Source organism: Galendromus occidentalis, unplaced genomic scaffold (assembly GCF_000255335.2).
Source record: "Galendromus occidentalis unplaced genomic scaffold, Mocc_1.1 scf7180000077504, whole genome shotgun sequence".
Classification (NCBI taxonomy): Eukaryota; Metazoa; Arthropoda; class Arachnida; order Mesostigmata; family Phytoseiidae; genus Galendromus; species Galendromus occidentalis.
Genome location: NW_003805492.1, coordinates 579,936 through 603,974, shown reverse-complemented (window position 1 = coordinate 603,974; position 24,039 = coordinate 579,936). Strand labels below are relative to the sequence as shown.

Here is a 24,039-nt window from a genome sequence, read left to right as displayed (position 1 = left end):
CTCATTAGTGGGAACGAACAACATGCGGTTTACTTAGCACTGGGACGGGACCGAGCATGGACAAGCACCTGCAGTACCTTGAAGAGTTGCTGTTGACCTTTTGACGTTCTTGCCGTGATCGTTGAGTGTGGAGTTGGAACCAGCGAAGGGCATCGTGAGTTCGAATATCCTTGAGCGACAAAGTACCTAGAAGGGCATTAGACAAGATCACGTCACGACTCGTTGCTCTCATTAATTGCCTTGAGCTCGGGGCAACGCTTCGGAAGGAAGAACACGAACTCACCTATACGGTGTGTCGTAATCGACTTCGAGTATCGTTGAGAATTTCGACGGCCACAGAGTGTCCACGATGGCCATGCCAGTACCAAGGACGAAGGCGACGCACCCTGAAAGATCGAATCATCGAGGCTTAGGCTTTACTTTCTAGATCGCCGCGTCAATGAGTCCATGTCGGTCTTCACGAAGAGGATACGCAGGCGCCCTCTTTTTTTCGTAAGAGTGTTTGTTTGTTCGTTGTTTTTTCCTCCCAGCCGTTGTTTTCGTGTGTTGCACTCTTCGTGAGTGTCAATTAGGGTTTCTGTGAATCTACATGATGCGAGAGAAGAAGACGCTGTCGAAGAGGAGGTCCCGGTTACGCAACTGTCTCTTAAGGACCGCTGTCTGCGGCTTTCGTACCATGGCTGCCGCGGCTGCAGCCGGTGCAGAAACCACAGCGGCTGCGGACGGATCCGGAAGTGTCGGTAGTAGCGCCGCACACGGCACGGAGCGGAACCAGAACAGTTGGCATTTGGCGAGGGTTTTTACGATCAAGGTCGCTCGGTGGCCTTGCGCACGCTGTGGCAAGCAGCAAGCAAGACCCAGAGACAAACCGACTGACGGACGGACCGGCGGAACAGCCAACGTCGACTTGGTAGGATCTCTGCTATTTTTAGTCATTTGCCAGAAGCGGCGGCGGCGGCAGCAGCAGGTCTTGGAAGCGAACGAATTCCACAGAAACACACAAAGATCCAGTCGGAAAGAAGCACTACCGGCGCCGGCAGAGGTGGGTCGAATCGTTGAACGGGATTACATCATTTCAATCGATCGACAACTTCAAATCTTATGATTCCATTTCTGTGACAGATGGTCCGCAAAGGAGACATCCGAGACTTTATCGGTCGTCTAGGATCCCTGCCGCATCGCGGCGGATTTCTCCGAAATTACACAAGACCTCGCGCACTGCACCGTCACTCTCCGATGTGGAAGGTTATCGAGTTCATCTGCTTCGCGAGCCATCATGGGTCTTCCACGACAATAATCCTGTCGTGTTACGATTCCTTTGACCTCCTTCGCTTCGGATAGTCATTGATTCGATTGGTTCAGCCGGACCTTGTCACGGAAGAATGATGGAATAGTGTCCGAGGAATTCTCGCATCAAGTGAGGAGCGGAAACACGCTCCGTCCCGAGCGAGATTCTTGCGGTAAACTTCGGCGGGAACTTATATCGACTCTAGAGGAAGATTGAGAAATATCCCCACGTGTGACTGCACTTTTATTCCGACGCGACGTATCAAGCGAACGGGCTTGATGAAGCCATTTCGAAACGATTCGACTTCATAGTACGAGACTTCTGTCCGGGCGAAAGATCTGCTCGTTCAACTCGTTCGCTCGCTTGGGCGTTCGGTATTCTGTACGCTTTCGGTGCGAGCATTCGTCTATTATTGTGATTATTGTGTGAGTGATGTCGGTTGGTAATAGAGTTCTTGGCTTGGTTTCTATTTATCGATGAAATCGCTCCCGCGCCGCTGTCTTCGCCATCATCAGCGGCGGTGTATGGAGCGGAGCGAAATGCCGATTACGACAGTCATCGAGAAGCCGAATACTCGTGTTCGTGCGGTGCTGTTCGTCGCTAATCTCAGAGCTCAAGGACTCTCTTGTACGAGGCGCTCCAAATAGAGATATCGGGCGTGCCAATTAGGCTTGTGGGATGTCAAATCACGAGCAGGAATCTTTAGATGCCATCATTCGATAAGCAAACAGATAATTTTCATGTCCCTTGTCTACTCTGTCGAGGAACAAACAAGAATGATTCCAATAACACACACACCGGGACAATGAATTCCAAATCGTTTCTCGCCTCATCATCGGCGGGACATGAATGATAGACGGATCGGTCGCCGAGAGGTCTCACGAGATCGAGACGGAATCCTCCAGAGGAATTGCAGGACTCTCTTGACCTTCTTCACGCATTGCCGGCTTCGGACCGAATAGATTGAAACTTCCGATTCGATAGCGGAATCCATAGAGAATGATTCGACGGAAGAATAACCTGGCAACGGAAGCAACTCCGGTCTCAAAATCACCAAACCAACGAGAGTGATCCGACGCTGGCTTCTGCTTGTGTCAGATATGTAGGCGGATCCCGAAACTGTGGTCATTGGATTCCCTGACTTCGAGGAATCCCGTCACATCTTCAGCGCATGGGGAACATGACACTCTGGAGCACCAGTGGCCCTCAATGCGAATGATTTCTCCGGGAATGTAGTGTTGCCGGAGTCGTCGAATATCCCTCATCTAGATTGAGACGTTCGATTTCACTCATCTTGCCTGGATAGAGGTCTTTCTCGAATCAAATCGGCATCATTCAGATCGTGGTCGTCGTCCCGTCCACCAAAGAGAGGCGTGCGGCGACGACCTTGCCATGCTTCACCAGACTGACCCGGGGCATTGGTTTTTAGCCGGTGGCACGTTTTTCAGCGCTTCCTGTTAGGTCAGAGACAACTTCCTGAGGGGTTCTTTCCATCGATCCATAGCGACGGAGCACAGAAAATATTTGCTAAATCTGTTCTGCGTCGTTCTGATTCACCGATTTCTCTCGGACCGAACCGACGACCAGACGCAGATTTCGTCACTTGCTTGAGGAAGAAAGAATGTCCAACGTAGCCCGCATTCTCAATCAAAACTCGTCAAGGAATTCAGATATAATACTCTGCATCTGTTCTTCCTGTGTTTCCATCGTGGTAGGAGGAAATGGTTTCAGTCCGACGCTGCGGCGAGTGGAAACCCCGGCTTTCCGTGCGTCCGAATGAGATATATCGGATGATAAGGATCGATTTTCTGTACAGCGATAGTAACAATGCGAGCCGTGTGCTCGATCCGATGAGCGATAAGTTCTAGAAGCAGTTCCTCCACCGTCGGCTGAGGGATAACAACTCCCGGAGGGCCGAATGGAGTGTTCTCCAAGCGAGTTTGATCTAGTAAACGGAAGCCATCCAGTCGGACGAGAAGCCGTACAACTGCTCCTTCCAGCTCTTGATGCCGTCGGGAGGCTTTCCAGATCCGCGGTCGTTTAATCCAAAATCGAACTTCACGGTTCGAAGCCCGCCGTCTTCCGGCATCCGCCCACCCCATGTCAACCCAAATAGTCAACCCGTTATTGTCACTGCGGTCGTTCCGCCGCAGACGCTGGAAACATTCTCCCCGCTTCCGATGCAGTTCCGCAACGATTGTGTTTCATGTTTTCCTAATGTTTCCTTGGAAGAGTGGCTCATCCTCACGGATGAAAAAACAGCCGATGAAGGATTCCAGCCCTCCGACAAGGAAAATACCATTTTTTTTTCAAGAATTCCCCGAGACACACAGGAACTCCCATGATGAACTCACCAACTTCTGCTCGGTACTCGATCGTGGTTGGAAAATCATACAATAACAATCGACATTGGCAGGACAGATTGAGCCACAAACAATTACAGCCAACCTTGGCGAGTTCCGCGTATTCTTCTGCCCCCAGCATCGTCAGTGTCGGACTCGTGTACATCGCATGCCTCCGGAAGGGTATTTCATCCAGATGGATAAGGTGCAATTTCGTTGAGAGATGAGCGGAATGAATCTTGATGGCCCGGCTTCTGCGAGCTTCTAGATTCCCAACCCGTTGAAGCCGAGCGGAGCACATTCTCAGATGTAGAAAAACTCCTGGCTTCTGCCCAGCCCCGTCAACGAAGATGCGGCTCCGCTCGAACAATGAATTTATAGTCTATGTACGAAGTTATATCGTCACGAAGATCAGAAGTCCTAGAACGCCCGCGGTGTTCATGAAGCTCAACTGCACTTGTTCGTCATGAAGCCGGCCCAAAAATGTGAAAACAATGACACTTATACCCGCGTGGCTATGATCACACGAGCAGTCAGGTTCAAGGGGAGCGCAATTTCAAAAAGTTCTCGACTTGAAATGGCATGTGCCACAGGGAACTGAGCTCTCGGAGTTCTTCGTGACGCTCCGCTGCGTCTGAGAGAGATTTCAGAAAAAGTTTTTTTTCTTCGTTGAGCTACAGCAGTGCCGTCGCGCACAAAGAGGGATCTCGCCAAGAGCAGACGGAGAATCAAGCCTAGATTCGGATGCTTCTACGCGTTCCGTTCCGTGAGTTCATTGAAAACAGAACTGGGGGGAACCGAGTGTATTCTCTCGATCCGAATGGCGATTTTCCCTGTCTTCGTTATATATTCCCCGCTCCGAACTCGATCCGATGGTCGCTTATAGACGTGCGGTCTGATTTGACGTATAACATGATAGTAATTTCGTTTCCCTGCGCCGCGCCGGCAGAATGGAGAAGCGGGTTCCCACTCTTCTCCGGCTACGTTTTTCTCACCATTTCTCGCTCATCGGCTACCATTCTCTGGCTACCGAGGCGTCAGTGTATAACCATTGGTAACGAGACCACCCGGTCCGGTCCACATAACCGTGTTGAGTGATAATATTCGAGTAGCAGTGATCGAATCACCGCTCGCAAAGGTCCGAGAAGCCACTAAGATGAAGCCGGCGACGCCGACAGTGACCCAAAAAAATAACATTAAAGTAGCCACCGACTCATTCTAGCCGTGGATTCGCCTAATTCGGGATGGAGTAGGGCGCATGATGTCGATTCGGACATCTGATCTTCATTCCTCCACACCGAGCACTAAGCTCTTCGTGGCTTCAGATACTCAGAGCAATATCGGCGTTTTCATTGAAAGATTGACCATTGATTGACTGACTGACTGATCGTCGAAGAACTCTAGGTTCGTTTCGCTGGGCTCCTACCTCCGACGAACAACGGGATGCACAAGTCTTCTGGGCAGGTCGACTTCATGTACATATTTGTGGGCAAGAGCAGGCATTGATTCGATCAGGGAATTTCGGGTTCTCGTGTCGCTTGTCTACAACGCGTGGGCAGTTATTTCCGTTTGACCTCTCTTCCCGTCCCCATAAGAGCAACGAACATCTCGAGGAATTCATCGAGAAAAATGTCCTTTGAAATATCCTGCGATAAAAGCTAGCTTGATTTTCTGTGGACACTCATCCCAACGCGAATCTCGCGAATCTATCCAAATATTATTGCCGGTGTCGAGTCAAAGGTACCACTTTTCCCAGAACGCTCAAGAGGAAGGCAGATAAAGCTACCCAAGAATGATCATCTGATCACGCTCACTCAGAGGTGCGGTACAGAAAATCCTGATGACAGCCGCCATTACCCCATGGACCAGGCTGCGAATCGCGATGGCTACGAAGCCAAATGTCGTGGAATGCGGAATAAAATCTGAAACGCTCCCTCGATTCCACCCTGCGAAAGGTCCACCGGGAAATTTTTCTTCATCTTCTACGCTCCGTTTCTCTCCCGATTCTGATACTCATTCACCCGGTTCAGACGTCGAGCGGGACAATAGGCTGGAAGAATTCGGAGCGAGACTCTTTGATCGACTAGTTCAGCGCTTGCTAATATTTAGTTCAGTGGCCTTGGCGGGGAGACGGGTAGGAAATAGCGAAGGTTACTGTCTCGAACCAATCTCGAGGCATCGGACTCGTAGTGTATACACAGATTCAGGATGGGTACACCTGGCGCTCCTCATTCTCCGGGACGCTGGTAGAGCCTCACAGAAACCATCGACGAATCGAAGGTCAATATTGGCGGATTCCAACACGACAGTGACCATCGTTTGCTTCGAGCACTTTGCGCTTGTTTGTCGCACTTTCGAAGCCTATGCAAATGAGGCGTGGGATCGCTGTGCAGCTCTTCGTCCTCAAAACATTCCACGGAACCGACGCGATCACCCCTCGAATGGTTGGTCAGAACGTGAGATAGCTGCCATGATAATCTAGCGAGCCGATTGAATATCTGCTGTTCGTTCCGAGGAGCTTCTCGATGGAGCCTGAATCGAACCGAGATGACATTGAGCTGGACCATTTTTCGCCATTCTGTCTTTGTGAACACGTGCTCTGGTGTCAGTTGCTACGTCGCGGAGCACTTTGACCTCTACTGACCGCCTTCCGAGGATTTGCCTAATTATTATCCATCAAAAAATCAATCTTCGCCGAAACTCGTCGGTTTCGAAGGTGCGCCGACCTTCACTTGTACGAGGAATCGTCGCACATAATGCTTTTGACCGGCGAAGAACCCCACGGCGGCGGTCAGCGATGATCATTAAGCAAAACGAGTCAGTCTCCACCCTTGCAAATCAGTGCGGCTGCACGGATCCGAGATCCAGCTTAGGGTTTAGAGCTGGGCAAACAACTCCGCGGCTTCCTATAACCGAACAAGACCCCAATAGGTCCTGTATAGTCGCCAGATCAGCTGGACCGCTTTGGGACAGGGTGTGCACCATCGAGCTCCAACCTTGGTCAAAAAACGAAGATCCGAACCGCGTTCGATCAGACCGCCCAAAGCAAGGAGGGAGCATAGTGTCCGGAATGCAGTTAACGTTGCAAAAACACAATGAAGGCGTATGCATAATTGAGTCGAGCGCTGCGATCCCTTGCGACTTGCGGCACCCACAGACGCACCAAGGACGAGAAAGCTTCGAAGCTGCTCAGCTAGCGAGCTTGTCGACGTGACGTGTGCAACGATCCCATTTTTGGTGAGGACAAATAACTTCTTCAGAAGCCGAACCATTCAAGCAAGACTCGGGGGATCTAGTCAGAGGTCGCCTTATGAATTATCTACGATCTAGCCTCTAGACTCTATCGAGGAGTCTAGGTAGAGAGGATCCTTCCTTGTCAAAAGTCTAGACTCACCGAGAACGAGCACCATGTAGAAGCACCAGCCGAGGTCAAACTTGAGGAAACTTCCATTCTCCATCGGGATGATCAGAGGAGTCGATGGTAGAAGCACTGCATATATCCACACGGACAAGAGCATCACAAGTCCGGTCACTGAGAACAGATAAGCTCCATAACGAGGCACGGCACACAACAGCAGATTCGACAACAGCCACAGCGCGAACGACCACCACAAGAAATAAGATGCCCAGAACCCAGCCTTCCGATAGGCTCGTCCCCAAGTGAAGCCATCACTATCTTGACGGAGGTAATCCAGCACTGTCAAGATTGGATAAGGAAGCCCTGCAAGGGAGAAATTGTTGAAAAAATAAGTTACCGACATCTTCATGGACCTCTGACCTGGCACCGGAGGATGTGAAATGAACATTTGACAATGATTCCATGATTGGCAATCGAATGCCCCGGGGAAAAATGTCTGCGGTCGGAGGGATCGGGAGCGAAACCGCGCTCGAACTACCCGGGTAGTTCGGACGCACGCAAGGGAGAAACTGTGTCAGGCGCGCGATCGCCGCGAGCAGCAGAGAAGACATCACGGTCAGAATTCGATTGTGACGCGCGATGAGACGCTCAATCCGTCGAGAGAAATGTGCGTTAGATGTCAATTATCCGATGAACTATACAAGAGTCCCGGTTGCATGAACGCTTTCGGAGCGATTCCGCGATATTCTCTGAATTGTGTTTAATCTGAATTCCCTTCCCGAATGGTGGACGTGAGTGAATGGATATTATTATATTATACATCCATTCTGACCACTTGACACGGATTCACGGGGAATAGAACGCTTTGTTCGCGCCGGCGAGACGGCTAGAAACTATATGGATTTGACACGGTGAGGAGAGTATGCGGTCCGCATTGGTCGTCGTTCTTCTTCTGAGCAATAATCGTCGAGGGTGGGGAAAGCGAACGCTAAAAATCGGTCGGAGGGAAGCACGTAGCAACAATTTTTTCACGATTATCACCCTCACGGGAAAACGATCCGATGCTAAATGTCTGATCCCTCCTGTCGATTGCTGATTAACCTAATATCTCAATCCGTGCGTGTCCGAGCGAGAATCATTTTTCTGCTCGAAACGTTATCAATCCCAGCAACGCGAAGAGAACCTCGTTCTAGTCGAAAAGAGGGAAAATAAGCTCAGTTGAGTAAAGGTAATTAAAATATTTCGTCAATAGAGCGGGAGCTGGAGTCTCATTAATTCCTAATGATGATGATGATGCGTTCTAATGAATTGGAGGGGCTTAATGATAGTGATTCTCCCCGATGAACTTGCAGAACGCAAGCGGAATTCCACAGAATGCGAGTTGACCGCGATGACTGTGCGAACGCGATCGCGTACCGAGCTGAATCACATGTGCATTTTACCCACCTTTTACTAGGCTTTCCTTATACTCCTCCTGGATACTCGTGGGTTTCGTGAAATGAAATCGCTCGTTGTAGTGGATGTCGATGCTGCTGTGGTTGTGGTTGTCTGGCGAGACTGCATACGTGACGTTGACGGACACCAGTCCGATCGAAACTCCGATTTGTGCGGGCAGACGTTCGTCCGTGAATGCCCTGCTAAGCCAGGAGTCAGTCGTTAGTAAAAATCCTAGTTGGATCCTCCGGGGAAGCCTCTGGATGGAATGAATGAGCGGCTCAGAGTTCTTCAATCAATACACTTCAGGATTGTTCAGCTCTCCTGCGAGGCTCAGAGCGACGCTGCGCGCAATGTGTAATTCGTATATTTACGGATGTTGGTGACGTCACCACGTTCGCTACCGGCGATCTTGCTATGCCACCGGCGGTGCGGTTCTTGTTCTGGATCTGCCTGGAGGGCAGTATATCTCACAAGCTAGGTCAGTGAAACGACCTCGAACAATTCTCTGAAGCGAAGCAAGTTGCATGGTACCGACCGGTGACATAGCGTCAAAGTCTCGGGACGTCTTCAAGAAAGCGAGAAGAAAAGAATAGCTCCCAGTCAAAGAAAGATCCGCGTGCTACTCGAGATGTCATACGACGAAGATCGATGGAAATCTGAACGAATTATCGAGAAACAAAAATGAAGAATTTCTTGAATTGGTCGGAAGATAGATGATCAAACCCGATCTAGCGATCGGAAGCTGCTCAGCGATTTCAGGAGCGAGACAGAAAATTGTCATTCGAAACTGCGGACACGGATCACCACAAATTTCGTCGCTCAGACGGCGCGACGGTTTCGCGACGAGTATGAGCCCTTGTGTCATGCTGCGGACCTTCTTGTGACGACAACATTGCTTGAGAGAATATAGTGATGCCTTGAAGGCGTTGCAAAACCGAAAGTCCTAAAGACTCAATTCGTTCCTTCCACACATCCCCATCTATCAATCTTTCCCCTGACAGATGTGTTTTGACAGAAAAACGATAAGTAAACGGTTTTCACCCATCTCGACACTTTGGATGCTGCTGTCTGCCACGTAGTTCGGATTCATCGTGCCAGAGGATCCATAGTGAGATCACTTCAGGAAAGCACTGATTTTCAGAAACCACGACGCAGTATACGGGACTAGACTCGAGCACAGCTCCATCAGAATAATGAATCCGCTCTCTGGATGATTTTCCCATCTTGTGCTTCCCATGTATGCGATGCAGTTCCTCGTTCACCGTTCTTCCAGGCAAACCGTCACTGTGTATCTGGAACGCCGTAGCACGTCTTTCACCGTGGAGCAGTGAAAGTGACGAGCACGAGTTCGCATGCTATCATTAGTCTCATTGAATCTGATCGTGAAGCAAGGGTGACGCTTGTCCCGAGGGCACTTTCTCCTGCCTTCGTGCTGTTGGCATAAAATCTATGAATCCGAAAGTTAGAATGTGTAACCTCTGACCCTGGAGCGGTTCACCGATCCGACATCTCTCACTTTCGCTGAAGATCCGTCCTGAATAGATGCAGTCCATGTCCAGCGAATGTGGTCGAGAGGATCGCGGGAACAGAAAAGAGGCAACGAAAAGGGAAAGAGGAATGCGCCCGAAATCGACCAGTCTTGCAGCTCGGCTCCTCCTGCTCTCCCGAAGCGGGCACTGTTTTCTAGACTTTCGACTATATTTGACTGCCGCTCAAAAACACACACATCTACACCTACTATAGATTGCATCGCTCTCCGAAATAACATCTCCCTTCTGTATATCTGGGGCGATAGGGGATGCCGATTGCTCAGGAGCTTCCGAAATTCCGCCTCTGCTCTCAAGCGTGGAGCTCTGCCCAAAACTGAATACGGCGCTCCGCAGCGTGAAGCTGAATCGAAATTCGAAGATGTAGAATTCCATCGTAGTACCCCGGACCCCAGGGTCGATGGGACGTCGTCGTCGGGAAACTTGCCGGCTTACGTAACATGGGACATCCGCGTCGCCCACTCCCGTTCGGCTTAGCCAGCTACCCGATAGCTCATGCATCTAGCTCCGCGTTGACTCCTGGCTAATCGCGTATTAATCACTGCAGAGGCGTAACCGGGAACTTTCCGATTTCGTAATCGTCTTCCCGGAGTTGTCTCGTCGCCGAAACGAGTGACTTTTCTCAATGAGAATAGAACCCGTTATGGGAATGAGACAGCACAGCGGAGACAGACCGTCGTGTCACTAGAGGGGTCGAGGTTGTCCTCGACCGTTCCACATCCAATCCCGGGTTTCCTCGGACAATTGCGGGGATGAAGATTGAAATTCTCCGGACCCTCTTCCCCACCATCGGCGGTGGTCAAGCTTGTTTTCGCTTCGCGGAAAGTTGGGGCATCGCAAATCGATAATCTGGATATGGAATAACATTTGGCGATGTTTCAAGGGTGGATCAGTTAGGGGACCTTGAATCGAGGGAACGGATCGTCAGACAACCGAAATCGAGACCCTCGTCCCGAGAAGCCTCGTGGAGAACTTTCGCTCTCATCAGGAGACTTTCGGCGATATTTGACGGAAGCATCGCCCCAGTCGGGAGGGAGTCGCTCAAGAGCTCTCCGCCGAGCACTTCATTCGTATACGATCCTCCGAATCCGACACAGACCAAAAGGAGATATTCTTCTACATTTACACGATCACCTTGGCCGGACGTCCTGATATTCGCTGGAGATGATCACGAGCGACGCAAACTAGCCGGCCAAAATGTCGGACTGCTCGATGAACGTTTTCTTGGCAGGCTCCTCGCAGTAGAGTTCGCGTGGTACATGCAATTTATGATTTAATGGAACTGTCTTTCTTCCTGTACTTGTATGTATCCCAGGTGTTTTCCTTCGCTCTGTATCTGCCCTTCTCCAATGATTCATGTGACAATATTTCTCTTCATACAGAATATCAACGAATTGGGTGTCGAGCGTAGTGAAAGGGACCGAAAACCGATGTTTTGCAATCGATTGGACGCCCAATACGGGATTGAGTCCAGAACGCGCTTCATGTGAGTCTCTTCTGAGATAATGACATAATTATGGAATTACTCATTCTCCCACCGGAGCGCTCCGACGATGAAAGCTCGGAGAGTTGGAATATTCGATCCGCTTCAAACGTCTGTCCGAACCGTGGAGACTCGTGGGGTACACTACCCGAGCTTCGAAAAGAGCAGGAGTCGACGCAAGAGTTTCAGGTCCGTCGGCGCGGAGCCCCAGAACTTAACGATTCTCTCTTCTGATTGACCGGCCGAATTTCATTTAGTCTCGATGGGGAACCATGACATTGTTGGCATATACGGCTCGATCGAACTGAGTAATTACCGCCTTGATGACCATGAGACCGGTGCTCTCGCTATCCAGATTCTGCACGTCCCATCATGGTCGCACGCTCGCTCTTAGAAATCGTCCGTGGAGCGATATTCCAAAGGCCGCCCATTGTCACGCTCAAGCTGCTTTACGAGGGGAAGAGAAAGGCCGGCCTCATGCCACCCGACGAGTCGGTTTCTAGACGCCGAGCTTGTGACATCATCGACATCGACACAATCCCCGCGCAATTTCGGGCGAAGTTCGGCACATTGTGTGTCAGACCGAGCGGAGGACCCGTATACGACGAAGAGGTCGGCTGAAAGCGGAAAAGAGCATCCGATCCCGTACTAAAAGAAGGCTATGGATCCATTCAGAACCGCGAAGTGATTAGCTTCATTTCTGATGATCGCGGAGACTTCTCGTGCGACCGGGTGTGTGTGTGCAGACGATTCTGGGATGAGCTAGCCCTTCGTCAAAGACTCGAAGAACGGCTGGATGATGGAAAGCCTGAACAATCAGGACGGTTCTCGGGCTCGCTCCTTCGGAGACTTGACGAGACTGTCGCAGAACCAGTTGAAGCCTTATGCCTTCACTTCCTGATCCCGGTCGAAAAGCAGCGATCCATCCTAACCGCATCGTCATCACATCGACTTCCCCTATTCCAGAGAAGCACTTGTGGTGGGAGAAGCGTCTAGGAAGCAGTGAGTATTTCTTTTCCAGACAGCGATGACAAATGTACCATGTGTTGACACACAAAGCTGAGTGAGGGAAAGTTCGTCTCGCGAGGAAAAAGTCGGCCCTGGATCGGAGGAGGCAAATCCAACGGATTGGCTCGTGTTTGCCGATCGCGCGACCTGACGGCAGTCGTTCCAGGGATGAAGGATCGGATTCGTGCATCCCTGGGTCAGAAACAAGAAATAGATTCCAGACTCATCCGTCGACCCGCCGCACCGCTGCTTACCAAGATGATTGCCACAATAATCGTTATCAGCACGCTCCGATTGCCGACTCGAGACAGAACGCGACCAGATGTATCAATTCGAACGACGGGAGCCGATATACCTCTCCGTCGCCGACAGGAGCTGCGCTGAGATTGGTGGGAGGTCCAGAAGTTCGAGCTTCAACGCCTTCCTTGTTCTCCGCTATCAGCTAACCCGAGATTTTCCCGATTGGGACCATCGGAGCTCTATGCCGTAATTTCGCATAGGCTCGGCTGTCAATCTTGGCTTCTAGCATATACTCCCTGCTCCTCTCAATATCGTTCGAGCGCTGGGAGCGACGCGACTCCCAATTCTTTTTGGGTTCAACAAAGCGCAGGCGCTCCAGTCTCAACCCAGACATGGGATATCGAGAACCTCGGCTATTGACACCTTCTGTTCTCTCGCTTATTAGTATGCTCCGCTGCGATACTCTCAGCGTAGAAATATATCGCTCTTGTTGAGTGTATAGGTGTCACCGGGTACTCGAGAGGAAGGGCGAAGGCAATCGATCGCTTGTGAGGATGTGAACTTCGATTCATTCCCCGTCGATCTGGATGACTGGCAGTCAGACTCACCGCCTGTTGGGCTGAGTGACTGAGAGAGTGCTAATGGCGATTTCTATCTTGTATCGGTGAACATCGGACCGAGCAGAGCAACATTAAATTGCCGCCATTAATTAAAGCGTGAAATGTTTGGACTCACTGAAGAGAAAATCATGCACGAACGATGTAAACGACCGCCGGTAAACAGAGATAGGAGCCGAAAAATCGAGATAGAGGGCCGGATTGTCAAGGGAGACTACAACATTCCAGAGAAACCACTCCCAAGATTTATTAATTGAATCAGACGACGAAAAGTTGTCGTTGCGAAGCGAATTTTCTGGCTCCCCTGGGCCGAGAGACGTGTTTCTCTGAGCGGCGAGAAGTCTCTTTGCAGCAAGGTATACCCCGCCGAAATGGAGGGAGCTCCTTGCCTCGACTCACAAGCAAACTCCAATCGATTTGCGGGAAATCAGTCCGACTTCTGCTTCAGATGGCTCTGAGATGTCTATCGCCGAAGACTTTTGCTGGAGAGGAACCGTAGAGCTCACGCCTAGCTGCACTCCATCACGTCGGATATCGCTGCGCGAAACCGACTAAACGAGCTCGCGCTGTTTCCGAGGGAGCAAGTGTTGGAAAGTCACCATTGCAGCTCGCATTATCGTCTCTCAAAAGTTTCCCTAATAACGATTTCTGATAAAAAAAAATCAAATGAGAAAGCATATCATGGCGAAATCGTCGTGGGTTTCCCAATTTTCGGCTCTGGCGAAAATGATCGCAGGAGCTCGTCAGGAGAATCATCAACGATATTTCAAAACAGATAGATCGAGAATACTGAATGCGTGAGAAAGAGGAGAAAAAAGGATCATAAAATGCTGAGTGCGCGATGATTGAGGAAGGGACCACCAGCTGGAAGGCAATATCGCGAACAAGAATGTTGAACTTCCGGATCGCAACTAACTTGAAAAATGTGTTGGTTGATGCTTGCGCGATGTGCCACCCTCCTCCGTGTATTGCTGTCAAAATTGACGCTCCGACCGCGAGTGATACGGTCACGCATAGGCATGTCGTGATCCTCTCTCTTCGGATTCCTGGAATAAACGAAAGCCACACCATGAGGAAGGCTAGCACTACGAGTGAAATCTTCTGCCACCGTCTATCTTGAGGCGATCTATTTTTAGAACAGTCGGCCAGCGACCCTAAGAGCAGTGATACGCTCGGACTGAACGTCAGACGGACCACGGCGACACAATTCGAGTGAAGGTCGGAGGGACTGATTGGTGGCTGGCAGGGAGGTGCCAACTGCAAATTCCAACCTTGTCCTCTGAATGACCACTAGAAGTTCTTGCCATTGGCTCCACCCCGAGGGGAAACCAGGTGGCCGAGTCGGCTTCTACTCGGAGCAAATTTGTCACGACTATGTGAGTTTCCAAATCGGATCAAATCGCAGCGAAAGAGACAAAGTTCCCTGGCAGCTCGAGACGACAAACATGGGAGCTGCTTCAAATTCGACGGGCGTTTCGTTTAATTGCCCCTTGGAAACTCTGCATCGCCTGACGGCATAGCGACGCTTATTCCAATGATCTTTTCGGAGTATTATGCGTGCCAAAGCGCGCGAAATAAATGGTTTGAAGACTTCGGATAAACAAAAATCGTCGGCGCTCTGCGAAAACATCGGCGTGAAGTAAAACCGATCGATGGATACAAGATACAATGAATTAAATGATCCGTCGAGAAAATTGCCGCCGGGAGAGCTCTCATTTTCCCACAGAGAGCGAGACCTCGCGGAGTTTCTCTCCAGAGATATCAAATCAATGGAGTCCTCTTGTTGTTAGCGTCTATGTCCATCCTCCGCACGTTTGTTCGCTCCTCCTCTCGTAGTACTGGTTCATGGTCGACTCGCCGATGAACTCCGAAATTCGGTGACTTCTAAGATCAGAATTCAGCCTTGAGTTATAATTCCTCATGAAGCATCGCGGGGCTTTTCGAGGGTGTCATGTCGGCGGACTGCTTTCTCAGAACAGTTACACGCGACACGTTCACAATAGCCGATCGAGCAGAGCGAATGGTCGTTGAAACCCGAAGAATAGAAACTGCACTCGTTGCAAATGGAAGACTATGGGAGCATTCTCACAAATTCTGCAGCACTTTCGCAAGAATAAGTTTGAGAAACTTTCAGCGATCTGAGTTATAGAAACTTCAAATTTTGGATATTCGGCAGTCGATATCGGCTGATAAATAGGATGCTTATTTTCGCTTCTGAATTAATTGGAGCCTCTCTCGGAATCGCTCATAATTAATGAAGCCGCGAGACGCTTCAATTTTTCAACGTCCCACTGCTCCGGCACTTTCCATGGGCAAATATTTCGGATCGAAAGCGCGTCGCTCGAATTCTAATGACGGGCCCGAGAAATTCAGAACATCAGTCTGCCGGATCCGGGGACTCATCAGCCGGATTCAATCAATTGATGGAGGTATAAGCATAGACTCAGACGCAAATGTTAGGTCCACTCTACGAATTTCCAAGCGAGCGTTCCGCACACTTATGTTTCCTGGAATGATTATTCCGAGTAAAGCTCGAGCTAACAGATCAGAACCGACCTAGTTGGTAGGATGCGAGAGCTTCGACATGCTGCGAGACAGCGTACACCCAGTCGAGCTTTCCAGACTGTAAAGCAGCCGGCCGGCCGTGTGACGGATTGTCCTGCACACCGAGGAGTTCTTCACGAGAGTCGAGCTCATCCGATCGCGTAATTGATTGCAATGTATCGGGGAACTCCCGGAGACGAATACGATTTTCGATAAGGATGCTCGTTGCGGTAGCCCGTACTATACCACCATTGGGTTTGATGAATCGGTGAGTCGCAACGCATGCACAAGGAAAAAACCAACGAGAGATTAAACAGAATATTCAAATTCTCGTGGGCGCTGACCCTAGCCAAACAGACCATAAGCACCGAAGCCGTATTCAGAATACGGGCATCAACATCGAAAGAGAAAACAGACCCTTCGAGGATCTAAAGCCCAAGGACGTTCCGATGCATCTTTGTTTTCTCCTTCGTTTTTGTGAATTTATACTTTAAATTTCCAAGCGGGCGAATGAGCGGACGATCAAGCCCTGGCCAAACTCCGCAGAAGCCGCTCGTGTGCCTGAAGTTGCCAAGAAACAGCGAAAATGAAGAAAGCCCCGTTTCTCAAACGTCGCTTTCAACAAATCACGCCGACGCACGATCTTTAGGAGAGATCCGAAGAATTTGCATTTCAGATGAAGCCCTCACAGAGAAAATTCGAGTTGACATCTCTTCAACCGCTCAGACCCTCGATGTGAATGCCAACGAGTTGGAGGGAAAACGCGCAAGAAAAATTGAATTCATGAAGATACACCATCCGGCGCATAGTCTAATATAAACATTCTCAGATAGCGGAGTCAATATTTTCGGTCCCTCGCCTTTCGTCGATGACTGGCGTTCTGAGCTAATAAGATATTCCACGGCTGAGTGAATGAAAATCGTGAATCCAAACTCGCAGCCAGCCAGCTGAGTGCCTGACTGAGTGCAGAAGTGGCTTCGGAACGAGTTCCGAAAGCTGGGCATGGTCTTGGCGATGCTGCAAGCGTCTGTGCCAAGCGTCAAACGGTACGTGTAACACTTCGGCTGACAATCGCCGAACGGAGGAAACGCGACAAGCCGCGTGGTACAGAAGCTTCGGTAAAGACACAAACCTGGCACTATGATGAGGAAGGCCACAAATAACGTGACGAACGCTATGCAGATGAATAGCTCTGGGGTGTCCACAGTTACGTGGGTTCTGTTCGGATCTGCGTGAAGGGCTGGACCTCCATCTTCCCGCCAGGCATCGAACCACCCGGCCGTCATGCTCTGCAAAGAACAAAAATCCTGTTTTCAGAAAAGCTCACAATCGACAATGACATCCGTCCTTAATCCGCCTAGAGCCCCGTGACGTTTTTCCCTCAGATATCCTTCGGACCAACGTCGGAAAGGCTGTCGATGACGTATGCAATCAGAACAAGAGAGCTCGGAGGTAATAGGGCCGGAAATTTGAATTGATGGAAAACCTGCAAAGGATATAGATTCGACTGTGCATGTGTGTCGGAGTATTAGGAATGAATAGAACACGACAGCCTCATGACGAAGATCCTGGAAAATTACTCGGACTCTTCCCAAGAATAACGACAAGCTTCGGATAATCCGAGGAAATCTCCGAGAATTCGCTATCACGACGAAAAGGGGGGAATTCTTTGGAATTCATGAATTCACTTATAATTGTTGGAACAAGTGAAGAATGATCGTCGAACCAAGGACCCCAATGGGCATTTCATGCATCCAGATAGCCTGATTCTTGACAAGCACCGGAATGCAAATGCTAATCGATAAACTCCTCGCATATTTGGGAGACGGGCGATTCTGGTCTTCGACCTTTCGGCTTGTTCATTCTCGCTTCTGCTCCCGTGTATTCGATCACGAATATATCATAACGATCGCGCGAGGATGGGAGAATGATAAAGGGGAGAAACGCGAAATTCACAAACGTAATTCAGCTTTTGTCGCGTAAGGGTTGTCAAGAGACAACGATTATGTGGGCTTGGCTGAGCCGTATATTCCCATGAGTCACAATGACGTCCTTCACGGCTCCGTGGGGTCACCAGTATATCGACTGCTAGGCCAAGAAGACCTTAAACTGTTTATCAAATTCTCTACCCACTGTGCAGTATTGCAACGCCTATGTCGCTTCTGTGAAACTTTCAAAATGAAAATTGTGGTCTTTGGCCTCGCCCTGGGTACCTTTGTACAAGCGTATGCGTAGTTTTTTCCTAGGTCACTCAACCATTGAATATCGCATTCGTTCGAAACACCATGCTTCTTCGAACACCGAGCCACTGGACGTGAAGCCAGCGTCCCACGGGAAAAGGTGGAAACACATCAGAAATATATTCCGACGCAAGTTCCGGCAGCGCTTTGTCTCGGCGGAGAACCTTACCACGTTCCGGGTCGGAGCAGCATTCTATCATCGAGCTGAGGCGCCAGTGGAGTTACACTCTAATCCCAAGGAACACATATTGGAAAGCTCGTAGCATCCATCGACGTGGAGGATGAGAGCAATTGAGCACCGCCACTCCGAATACGGATGATGATCGTTCGCTCGTCTCCTCGCGTATGTCCGAGTTGCGCACTCCCAACCAGCACCAATCTCCTACACTCTCCGTGCGATCAAGTCGCGTCACCAGTCAAAACACTTGAGGCCACCTCCTCCACTGTAGTCTATAGGCGTCAGCAGCCAACTGGCCAGCGGGGAGCACTTCGGTTCCGTGTCGAACAGACGAATGCCGCCGATGTTCCGGCCGTCTGAGCCCTCGTCGCAGCCCTTACCAGAGGGGCCGAACCGGGGCTCAAGGATGCAGAAGCCCTCGCACTGAAGCAGCAAGGGCTACATCCCGGAGACATGGAGGAGCGATCGCTACCCGATGGGAGAAAAAGCACGACAATTATAAGGTCAGTATCCCGTCGAACGCATTTAATCCCGACGCTCTCAATTCCTAATACCCGCAATCCGGAGCCTAGAGCTCGAGTATCGATGGAACGGGAGCGGGTAAGGGACATCCTCAGAGACACTACTACTCCAGCGTCCTTGACTACGGAAAACGGAAGAGCTTCCCGGTGATTGAGGACGGCACTCCCACGAATGTCATTATCGGGTTTGAGATTATGCGAAAACTTGCCTAGGCCTACGACCGTAAAAATCGGATTCGATCACCGCAGCATGGGACGCCATTCGTTAGCGAGACCCGTCGATCAGGAGTGTCACGACGACCTTTTTGCCCTCACGTCAAAGCTCAGCGCTTGATATACGCGTCGCACCTCATTTTATTTATTATATCGATCTTTCTGCGCTAGAGAGAAAACAACGCCTTTCGTTGAACATTCGTTGCGTAACTCGAAAGTATTAGCCTGCCACAACTCTCCTCGAACTTGTCAATCTGAGTTGATAGTTTCGAGTGAGTGATAGGCGGTCAAGACCCTCCTTGCTTGATGGAATTTCTTCGGTCGGAGCGTGAGCCTCTACGGAAAGATTTTCTGGTTCTGAAGCATTCCATCAGGCTCCGCTGAACTAGATGACGGCTATCCGGACATGAGCCGACGAGTCAAGTGATGCCAGTGGGTGAGTCAGTCGGTCAGTCAGTCAGTGTGGCAATATTTGGCTGAAGGGTTAGCAAGGTCGTCGCGCCAGAATATACTCACACCGATGATGACTCGGCGCAATTAAAGTCTTCTCAGATGGATCCCGCGTCATCCGAATCGGATGCGGAGTGGGGGGTCAACCATTCTGGACTTCTTCAGAACGTTGGTGCCTCACCACACCGCGGCCATCGCAGAAAAGCTCCGGTACCGGCACGATAAATCGGATTGTGTTTCCCGGATTAGATCCATTTTCGAGATAAATTTGACTGCCTCCGTGAATGACTGCACGTGTCCACAAAAAATCGCAATGGTCTTGTCTGATGGCCTGACCAGCGACGCTCATTCACCGGTACTTCACCGTACGGCCGACAGTACCGTCGTACCATGAAATCGGAATCGCTTCCGTATGACAGAGCGAAAGTAATAATTCAGCTCGTTAGCTTCGACCGTTGTCGTGAACAACAATCGCTGGCCGGTCCTTGAATAAGCAATGTTCCGACGACTCGTAAGCAAAGACGAAGACGTCGCTCCTTTCACGCTCACGGTCGACGTTCACACTTGCAGAACTCTTCGCAGTCGCGGAGGCTCGCCGGGTGCGGTGGAAGATCCTGAGGCCATGGGGCGCATCTTGGGACAGGGGTACGGCAGGTAGCGCTCGATGTCATAGTGAGGGTGATGAGGTTCATTTTTGACATCGGAAGTGTTGCGCCGCCACACCGATCGAAATCCCCTTATCGGAGCTCGCCCGAAATTTCTCTCTGACAACTGCATCCGGTGGTAGAAAATGGGATCAGTTCCGCTGCGGAACCAGAAATGGTTTTCCACCAGCTTAGACACGTGGATTTTTCGGTCCATATTTTTCTGTCTGTCTCTTTCTCTCTCTCTCTCTCTCTCTCTCGTGTGCGCTCTCCTTCTCGATCTGTCTCGGTTAACGGGAACTGGGAGACAAATCGATAGCGCCGTTCGCTCTTGAAAGCCTGGTCACCGGTCTGAAACTTCTGGGTTGACCTTGTCGGCTTACCAAACTATTCGCTCAGCAGAAAGCAAACGCACAAGCAGACACAACGAACGCTCCAAAAATAGTTTTTTTCTTTCTTCCTCCTGCGAAATCACAAACGGAAGCGACCACCAAAACGTCCGACACGCAACACCTGCCGAGACAGACTGAAAAACGTTCTAAATGGAACCCCGCCGGATGCTCGTCCGGGCGGAAAACCAGGCGCAAGAAAATCTGCATGAGCTCACTAAGTTCAATGAACAGTATTCGCGGAGGTTTTTGTCGGAGCAGAAGGTGAGTTCTCCGGAGGCTGCCTCGAAACGTGTTAGAATCTGTGGGGAAGGCTCGACCGCGCGGCTCGATGAGGCTCGATCGCCGCGACAAGAGTTCCGTCTAACATGAACTACGCGGTCGCACGACTTGTTTTCTTCTCATTAGGAGAAGAGGTGGTCGCCTGCTTAGTCTATTCCAAGTTCAAGGTTCTCCAATCTTGATTAGACAGCTCATGAGTCCAAAAGAAAGCCCGGCAGGGTGGTTCGGCTACAATGTTGCTCTGCCCATAAATCTCGAGTGACAGCGAATTTATGCCTGCTAGTTTGCTCTTCCATTTTCGTGGGCACGGAGCGCGAAACAATCAAGGAGACTTACGATATGGACGGGTGACTGGGAACAAACATCGAAAGGCATCCAAATGGTAACCAACTCCGATAACCCCAGCGTCAGATCTCGCCTCGGCACTACGATTCCGAACCGAATATCCGTACTTCGTTGAACAGAACGCTCCCCGATGCGAGGAAACGCTAAAGTCGCAGAGAAAACACAGAAAAATACTGCAGAAAAACTTGAGATCGATTGATTGATGGTGTGGAAACGGCAATTAATTTTCGGATGTTTCATCACCCCATCGTAATCAATGTGTTGCCGGCAAGCCTGGTCCGAAGATCGATCGAGTAACCGGAGTCGACTTACGTAATGGAACGATTTTTAGGTTGGAGGGCAATTGAAATTTTCAATCGACTAGTATCGTATGTCCTCCAAACTCGCTACAGAACCGTCATCGATAATATAATGGAGCCTGATGGTCGAGGAGTCGGCTACCCATTCCCGAATTTCCATGTCCGTAGCCTTCCCCCATGAACGATTCCAGCCTCGGTACCCTTCCGGCGGAACGTCAAAGAATGGAAGTATCTCATCGATTGTCATTCACCATATGATATAGCAGATGAACTCGGGGCCTCAACTCCATACGCAACGCCCTGCGAGTTCTCTCATTTGATCCGCAATGCCGGGATGTTCCGCACTGGTCTTGTCTATCTATCTCCTGTCACAAGAACAACCATCGAGAAGCATGGAATACTATTCCACCGACTCCGTGGTAGCGTGTTTGCTTATATTAGCAGAGCATACAGATAAAGACCAAATATTTTCATCCTCGCAGATTTCGCTTAGGGACGTATAAGAGAATCCAAACAATCCACTCTCCTCTCCACGTTCCGCAGCTTCGGCTGTGAGATACGTGAACGTAGCCGACGTCTTCATCTCCAGAGCAAGGATTGAGCAAAGCAATATAATAGTGTTTACTTTCACTGCACATATTCTTTGCCGAGCGGAGAGCTCAAAACGCATCGCAAGCAGAATTCGTGCGAGCGCTCACGTCCCTCACGGGGCATCGGATCACAATTTTTCGATGTCAAGGCTAAGCTTCAATGCAGAGCTAGCGTGGAGGCTTCGCTGCTCATGTGAGACTCGATTCTCGCGAGAACTTCTGTCGTCTGAATCTTCTAGAAAACTCCGTTCTCTGATGATCGTTCCGGCAGAACGATGGGTTTCGGAGCTGCAATACAGTATCTCTCTCGGTAGGGTCGGGCTGTACTTGCCGAACCTTCCAGACCTCCGATACGTGATGGACCTTATTGGGTCATTCACTTGTCTCATCTGAGGTAGCGAAGTCCTCGAACGAGGGGCGTCCCGGAAGGGTGATCAGTCGAGTTCGATGCAACGCTGCACTATCAATCGATCGGCTCTGTCCTCCGCACGGTTCCGATTGAGAAGATGGTATGACTCTCAGACATTCGAACGTCCAGAGATGCGAGGATCTAGTCCGAGAGAATCATTGTAGGGTCTTGCGGGCATTGCTCAATGAACTCTCAATCGAAAATCCCCCAGGCGAGTCCCGGGAAGACACGTATTCTTGAAAATATCCAGTCTGGGCAGTCGTCGTCAACGTAGCATCGTTCGGGATGGGAAGATCGGGCTTATCACTCCAGAAAAATCACATTCGACGGGATGAGATGAAAAATTGATGTTCCTCGGCGCATCTATCGAAATCTATAGCGCAGCTTCACCACGTGGGCGGAAGCGATTGCTCATTACGGTCTCGCAAGCATCTGATCCATGGGGGCACTTCGTCGAGACAATGCACCTCTTTTCCGGGGGAAGAGCGTCGTCATACTCGCTGCCCGCACTGAGGAATCCTCATGCGCTATCTCCTTAGTGCACCACAGGATCCCGCGTTGGATTCGAAACTACCCCCATTTCCCCAAGAGCTCCGAATCCATTCTCGGCGGAAGAACGCCCTCTGAACGAGTCGACCATAAGCCCGGCTAACCCGGTTTTCAGGGAGGCGATGAATCCCGGAGACATTCTCTCGGAGTTCCAGCTCGAATAACTGAGGTCGAACTCGAGCTGCAGGCTACCGACCGAGGAGAAGTGATATTCGAGAAAATCGAAGCATCGAGAGCTGCGCCCCGACGCCGCGGCGCCGCGAAAGGAGAGCTGCTCTACAAACAGAAGCTTCCTCGACATCCCCCTCAGTCAGTCTACGTCGGGTTGGTCAACGTATGAGCTTACAACCGCCCACGTGGAAGAACTGGTTTGAAGAATCATTGTCGAACGGAAAGATAAGGACTGTTGGCTCACTTTCCAAGTACTTTCGTGTAGCTCGCTCTGTTTATAGGGGATATCACTACTCGCTCGAGAGACGCGAGTTGCCTGGAGCGCGGCGGAAAACTCCCCTGTTTTGTCAATGAGGTGTTCAACGGCTAGTTCAAAGAACAAGAAACTTCATATTCGGCAACACTGCCGGCACTCTCGACAGCATTCCTAGAACCGCGACCCTGATCTCGCTTCAGCGACGAGCGGAGAATTCCTGGGCCTGGAGCACGTTCACTCGGTACCCAGAGCATTGCTTCCTCTTTGGCTAGGATCGCGAGATTGGATCAAAGACTGGGAGAGCGTCTGGGCGTTATTTCTAGCAGCGCCTTGCGCCGGGCTGCAGTCGTGGGTCTGCAGGGTTGGGTTGGGCGTCACGGAGCACCGAAGGTGAGCATGCAGTAGGGCTGGACCGTCGAGAAACTGTCCGCATGCTCCTCCCGATTGAGGCGCTTATTATCGGTATCAATCCTAGAAGGAAACTACAGGTCTTTCCCTTAAGGCTTTTCCGGTGCTGATCGTATGGAGGTTGCACAAAACATGCCTCCCGCATCCCTATGGGAGTGCCGGATATGCGACTGGTATCCGCCAAAGAAATTAACTTCACCCAAGTCCTCGAATTCCATTGATCGCCGACAC

At 50.5% G+C, this 24,039-nt stretch overlaps 1 protein-coding gene across 1 annotated transcript in view; it reads right to left on the bottom strand.

The window, feature by feature from the left end:
* mol (dual oxidase maturation factor 1 mol) overlaps window positions 1-24,039 on the bottom strand; it is a 31,551-nt gene that overhangs the window by 4,308 nt on the left and 3,204 nt on the right. Inside the window, exons 2-7 of the mRNA XM_029112468.1 lie at window positions 16,997-17,153; window positions 14,237-14,366; window positions 8,435-8,625; window positions 7,025-7,351; window positions 284-386; window positions 69-186 (exon numbers count right to left, since the gene is read on the bottom strand). Coding sequence (XP_028968301.1) covers window positions 69-186; window positions 284-386; window positions 7,025-7,351; window positions 8,435-8,625; window positions 14,237-14,366; window positions 16,997-17,150 — 1,023 coding nt within the window. The 5' untranslated portion in view covers window positions 17,151-17,153. The remainder of the gene's footprint in view (window positions 1-68; window positions 187-283; window positions 387-7,024; window positions 7,352-8,434; window positions 8,626-14,236; window positions 14,367-16,996; window positions 17,154-24,039) is intronic.